The sequence below is a fragment of the Morus notabilis genome, unplaced genomic scaffold, assembly GCF_000414095.1.
Source record: "Morus notabilis unplaced genomic scaffold, ASM41409v2 Scaffold999, whole genome shotgun sequence".
In the NCBI taxonomy this organism is placed as follows: Eukaryota; Viridiplantae; Streptophyta; class Magnoliopsida; order Rosales; family Moraceae; genus Morus; species Morus notabilis.
Window position 1 is genome coordinate 13528 of NW_010365344.1, and position 6796 is coordinate 20323.

The 6796-nt window shown below is 37.9% G+C and overlaps 1 protein-coding gene across 1 annotated transcript; it reads right to left on the reverse strand.

The window, feature by feature from the left end:
• Positions 1–3976: 3976 nt before the first annotated feature.
• On the reverse strand, positions 3977–6555 carry LOC112093511. Its single transcript, XM_024172117.1, has 2 exons — positions 4979–6555; positions 3977–4693 (listed from the first exon to the last, which is right to left on the reverse strand). The coding sequence occupies exons 1-2, from the start codon at positions 6118–6120 to the stop codon at positions 4570–4572; spliced, it is 1266 nt and encodes a 421-aa protein (XP_024027885.1). The 5' UTR covers positions 6121–6555; the 3' UTR covers positions 3977–4569.
• Between the last annotated feature and the right edge of the window lie 241 nt (positions 6556–6796).

A 6796-nucleotide genomic window follows, 5' to 3' on the forward strand; every position in this document is an offset into this window, starting at 1 on the left:
TTTTTTTTTTTTTTTTTTTTTTCCCTTGCAAAATCAGTGCAGAGGTTCATGAATGTTGTTGTCCTTTTATGTTGATGTGAAATTTTTTGTGGTTTGTCATTAATGTAATAGGATTACACCCATTTAGTTGACAATCCATGAAGCTAATTCGAGCACATCATTAGAAAGTCAAATCTACTTATTTTTTTGGAATTTATTTCCCTAGTGGATCCTTTACAAGATTCTTCCGAATACGATGTGGAATTTTTATTTTACATAGGAAGAAACTAAATCCTAAGTTTTCTTTTCTTTTCTTTTCTTTTCTTGTTTTAATATAGTTTTTGAACTCATCATAGAGCCTAGAGAGAGAGCCCTTCACTTTTTTCTACCAAGGACATGCAAGCAAGTGGGTGTTTTTGCAAACCTTTTTGTTCTTCTCTCAGCAATGCCCATGACACTATCTTATCTCCATCACTTCCCCACACTCACAATCTACTTAGGCATGCTATTTTATTCCATATTTGCCTTGACAAGAAAGGAAAAAAAAAAAAAAAGACAGCAAATTGACAACCACACCTTTTACCCTACTACAAGGATTTTTTTTTTCTCGTAGAACTTTCTCTGGTAGGGACTCTCTATCAATAATATTAGTCTGTAATCGTTAAATTTAATTAAAATAATATCAGATTGAGAAAATATGTACAATACACAATTTATAATTATATTGACGATTGAAAGTAAAAAGTTAACGGTAATTTATTTTTTCTAGTCCTACGAGAACAACTCTCTTTTTTTAATGGAAAATTATAGTTTAAAGTTTACTTAGAAATATGTGAACTACATAAACCCCTAGAAACAAATCATCCCACCAATTATTTCCGTCATGTCCTATTCATTATCTTTTTCCATATGCTCTTCTTCTTATCATATTGGAACTAAGTTCTTCCCTTGTGTTTTTTTTTTTTTTTTCTTGTCTTCTTTTATGGAACTCAGTTTTCCAAGCATCAACACTAAATATTCCAAGCCAGGTTCTTGATACCTTGTCTTATTCTGTCCTTTTCTCACAACAGTAGAAATGGCTGGCATCCAATTGTTTTGTTTCATGTTGTTATATGCAGTACTTGGTGCTGTTCTTGTTGATGCTCATGGAGAAAATTCCACTGATTCCTATTGGCTTCTGAGAATCAAATCCGAACTGGACGATCCAAAAGGAGTCATGGAAAGCTGGTCTCTAGATGCTAATGTGTGCACTTGGTATGGCCTGACATGTTCCTATGATCAAGTTGTGGGCTTGAACAGTGTTTAATATTAATTTTCTATTTAAATTGCAATCTAAAATGAATGTATATTTTTAGACCATTTCCAATACAAATAGCAATATCAATGCTATATTTATTATTAAAAAGTATAAAAATGACAATATATTATGTTTTTATTTTGTACTTCAATATATAATGTTATTTCACGTGCTTTACCAATTTTTTTTTATCGTAGTTATTAAGTTTTGAAATTTTTCTATATCATAATTATATAATATATTATCTAATAATAGTTTTTTTGTATTATATTAAATATAATAAAAAATATATATTATATGACATTATAGTATAATATAACATAGTCGTAATTTTTAACTATCCACGGCAATTCAACCTCATAATTTACTAAAAGTTACTATATTGATTTTAGAACCAACATAGCTACTATAATTATGATTTACAAAACACTCAGCTGCATTTTGTAAAAACTGTTTTTTCTTTCAATACAGTTAAAAACAGTTTTTCTAAAATCTACAGTAATACCAAACTAAGCCATCGTCTTCATGTTGCAAATCCACTTTTGACTAATTTTATTTTTCATCTTTTTTTCAAATTTTACGTACTTAAAGATGGAAATTGAAGACAGATATTTATAGCATAAATAACTTACGTTCTCTTTTGTTATTGTTATTGTAACCAAACAAGAAGAAGAAGCAGGAAAAAAAAATCTTGCTTATTGTTGTAAAATGCACACATATATTACCTTAACTAAATGTAATTAGCCATAGGAGATATTCTCAATGTAACAGAAGACACAGATCGCAACTAATTGAATGCAAGGTTTTATTTTAGCTGTTGTTGAATGCAAAGATTCTAATCATCAATAACTAAATATATATCAATGAAATCAGAAATAGGGGGAAGCAATTATCAACTAAGTGGGTGCACCAAGGTGTTCGAAAAAGCTACTGGAAAACCGAGATTCTTGTCCTAGTTTCTAAGAATTTACTACTGCAAATTAATATTATATTGATGTAATTAATGTGATTTGTTTCCTAGAATAGAGGGATATGGGTATTATTCTACCTAGTTTCCTAATTAGATGTTTCCCTTTTAGTTTTCTATTCAGAAGTAGAATGAATAAAATAGATATTCGTCCTCAAAATCTTTAAAGGTTGAGTGCAAACTTCTAGAGGTAACGCAAGACACTTTCTTTAAGGGTTCTTACCATCAAAAGTTTCAAAGCTTAATAAAAAAAATGCATTTTAACTATGTGGCATTATAGAGCAAACCTTCATTAAAAGTTGCTTGACATCTAACACTGTACGTAAACACTCAATGAGATTTTCATCATAGATCCCTAATTTAGCATCTTCTCTTATCTGGAGAAAAAAGTTGATAAAAACCCTAGTGAGTAGTACTATAAGAAGAACTAAAAATGGAAAGCAAAACAGTTCTCCTCACCTGAATAATTCTTTGATTATGATCCAATAAATCAATAATCTATCCATTGTAAATCTGCAAAAAGCAGTTAATGAGTTAATGGAAGAAATTATAAAGTTAAAATAGGTCAATTACACCAAAAATCTACCTCAAAAAAGGAATAGTGACACAGACACTGATACTTGAGTTGTCTATCAGCATTCTTGTTTTGCTCCCATAGAAAAAAATTCTACAAACAGCTTGCAGGAGATATATGATATAAAATTAGATTAGAGCAATACAAAAGACATAATAAATTTACCTCGAGGAGTTAAACTTTATTGATTGATAGAAATGAATTCAATCCAACAATCCTTTGGCCAGACCCCGCAACGTACAAGTCTTTCCCACATCCCGTCTAACAACAATCACTTTTTATATATGTTACGCATATTCTATAACACAACACATAGCAAAAGAAAGGCAAATTCAACATACATGTCCATAGGCAAAAATGGAAATGTTGAAACCTGTCATACAATTTTCTAACAATTTTCAACAAGTGGTGCTCCCATAAGCTGGAAAATATCTAGCAGCAACAGAAAGTTGTGATCAAACTCAATCATTTAAAGCAAACTATTCATTTAAGTATCTGGAGAAACTCACATCTCTGTGAAGGCCTTACGTGCGTTGCCTCTATCAGCAACCGAGTAGAATGTAAAAGTTATCCCATTGATTGTCAAAGAATCATTAGAAATTTTCAGAACTATCATTTCTTCTTCATCCTTTTGCTTTGCACGGTCGCCTCATTCGCACTAATACCTAGAAATCCATAGTAGGAATAATAATAACGAAAATTCTGAGACTAAACATGAAATGAAAAGAAAAGCCACAAATTTTAAAATGTTAGACATCATATCAGTTTCCAATTTGGAAAACAAATAAAGCAGCTAACCAAACAACAATTTATTTGAAAATATGAGAACTCTCCATAATAGAATTCAATTTCCTTATAATCAAGAAATTCAACTCATTTTCAAACTAGAACCAAAAATCCTCTTTAGATTCTAAAGAATTTATACAGAAAGAAATGTCAAATGGGGTAAATCATAACTACAAACTTTTGAGTTCATAAGGAAAACTTATCTTCATCAGTTATAAACAATTTGAAACCTCAAATTTTACAAACAATTTGATTTTTTTTTAGTAGAGAGAAATCCGAACAAATAATGTCGTATTCTATCTAAAGAGCAAGTAAGAATAAATCACGTGATATAAAAAATAACACATAAGATTTATTTAACTGCCGGAAGAAGAAAAGGACATAAAGATCCTGAGATCATGAAGTTGATGGAGACATCATTTTGGACCTGCAAAATATAAAAATATTAGTGATGATATAAAAGAACTAAATTAATCAATTGAAAAAAAAAAAAGAATGAACTTATCTTTTTCTTTTTTAAGATAGGTAGAAGTATCTGTAAATACAGATACAATCCGTGCCAGACAAAGATCCATCCATTAATGTCCTTTTCTTATCCAAGAATCTGATAGGACTCAGAGAAGAATCAATTGAGATTAGAGCTGAATTAGGACTTATTATTATTAATCAAGTAAATTGAAAGACAAATCCTGACCTACAATTCGAGAGGTAGGTCAATCTCTCCAAAACGCCTAACTATTCCTAATAACTTGACAAAACTCAGCATAAACCTAATTACTTGCTAATGCCCTCTTTATACTAAAGCCCTAAATCCATAGAACACTCAAAAGACTAAACTACCCCTGCCCTCTTATTCCCACGTCTAACATAAGTAATTATGGGCCTAACATTACTCCCCTCCCAAAAAGACACCTTGTCCTCAAGGTGGAATTCAGGAAATTGCTGTTGAATTACTTCAAATGGCTCTCATGTTGCCTCGTAATCTGGCAAGTTCTTCCATCTAATCAGCACCTCCTTATTACCTGTTGCTTCCCGGCGCACGCCTTCTAAAGCGGACAGTTCCATCACCACTTCCATATCCTCTGTCAATGTGGGTGGTAACGAAGAATCAAAAGACTAAACTACCCCTGCCCTCTTATTCCCACGTCTAACATAAGTAATTATGGGCCTAACATTACTCCCCTCCCAAAAAGACACCTTGTCCTCAAGGTGGAATTCAGGAAATTGCTGTTGAATTACTTCAAATGGCTCTCATGTTGCCTCGTAATCTGGCAAGTTCTTCCATCTAATCAGCACCTCCTTATTACCTGTTGCTTCCCGGCGCACGCCTTCTAAAGCGGACAGTTCCATCACCACTTCCATATCCTCTGTCAATGTGGGTGGTAACGAAGAAGATGATGTGTGTTCGCCGATCGCCTGACGCAACTGAGATACATGAAAAACTGGATGAATCGCTGAAGAGGGTGGCAACCGCAATCGGTAAGCCACTTCCCTGGTCCTCTTAATCGCCCTCACCATGGTTTTCAGTGACACCAAGGTTCGACACAGACTCGGATCGCCTCTCAGAATTACTGGTTGGTTTCCTACCTTCATACTCAACAGCTTCCAATTCACCTTCATCGCTCCCAACGTTTGAAGCCACTTCATTCTCAAAATCACGTCCGTGCTTCCCAAATCCAGGGGTAGGAAATCGTCTAACACTTGAATTCCTTGGAGCGACAAAATCAACCCCTTGCAGATTCCTCGGCTCGTTTCTAACACTCCGGGTCCCAAGGTCACCCCAAAACTCCCAGTGTCAGTCAACTGGAGCCCTATCTTTTCCACCATGCGGTTGGAAATGAAATTGTGTGTGGCCCCACTGTCAACTAACACTACCACATCCTGCTCTCCAATCCTACCCTTAATCTTCATGGAATGGTTCGGTGTGAACCCCGCCACTGAATTGAGCGACACCTCAGCCACATCTAAATGCAGGTGTTCTTCCTCCATCCACTCTTCTTCTTCAGCTGCTTCTACGCCTTCCTCGTCATCACACACCGTCAAGACTTGTAGTGAACGGTCCTTACATCGGTGCCCTGGGAAAAATTTCTCATCGCCTTGAAAGCACAACCCCTTCGCCCTCTTATCCTGAATCTCTGTCTCAGTGAGGTGCTTGATAGTCCCTCCCGGACGTACCCCACTATCCCGATCCTTTTGGGTCTCTCTCTGAAATCCCAACGTCTGAGTTTTCTGCCCGCCTGGTGGTGCGCTGTTTTGGTATGAAAAGCCAACTGTGTTGCTCCTATTGACCCGCGCCGTTGTATTCTTATCCTCAATCATCTGTGCCAACTCCATCGTCTCCCCTAACCCTCTCGGTCTCAGCAAACGCAGCGCCGCTCGGATCTCCGGCTTCAGTCCCTTCATAAAATTCCCTTCCAACACCGCTTCTGAGATTTCCCCTAAGCGACCCGATAGCAACTCGAACTTCTCCCTATACTCCATGACTGTCTTCCTGGATCGGGGCAAAAAACTGTTCATGTAGATCTCCCTCTTGAGTGGCTCAAAATCGCTGCAGCAGCCGGTCCTTAAATTCACCCCAAGTCCTCAATGGTTGCCGTTGTTCTCGCCATTGAAACCACGCAAGGGCCTCTCCCTCCAAACATAACGCCACCGCTATCAGTTTTTCCCTCTCTGAGAGTCCATTGATGGCGAAATAGCGTTCTACCCTATACACCCATCCATAGGCATCCTCGCCCTCGAAAATGGGCATTTTCAGCTTCCGTACCCTAGAATCCGCCCCAAATTGGGTATGCCCGGTCCAATTTCGCGCCATCGGAGGCCTCCATCCTCCCGATGCTCTTACATTCTCCATAAATCCGGCAGTCCCAGCCCCAACTCCGTCATACCCGCTCCCCCTCTCGCCGGAAATTCCTCCTCCCGGCCATACGCCCCCAAATCCACCCTGCCCGGGTCCGGATCCGCCCTGCCCAGCCCCAGATCCGACCTGCCCAGGTCCCGGATCTCCCCACCACGGCGCTGAAACACCGTGCCCAGCCGTCCCCAGCCCTGGCGCGCCCCATGGCGGCGCCAAAACACCTAATCCCGTCGCCCCCAACCTTAGGCCGCCTCTCCTCCAGCCGCGAATCCTTCAGATCCGCCGCCTCCAGCCACGACCCAGCCTCCTCCGCCGCCCCCAACGCCGGAAAAAGCTCCT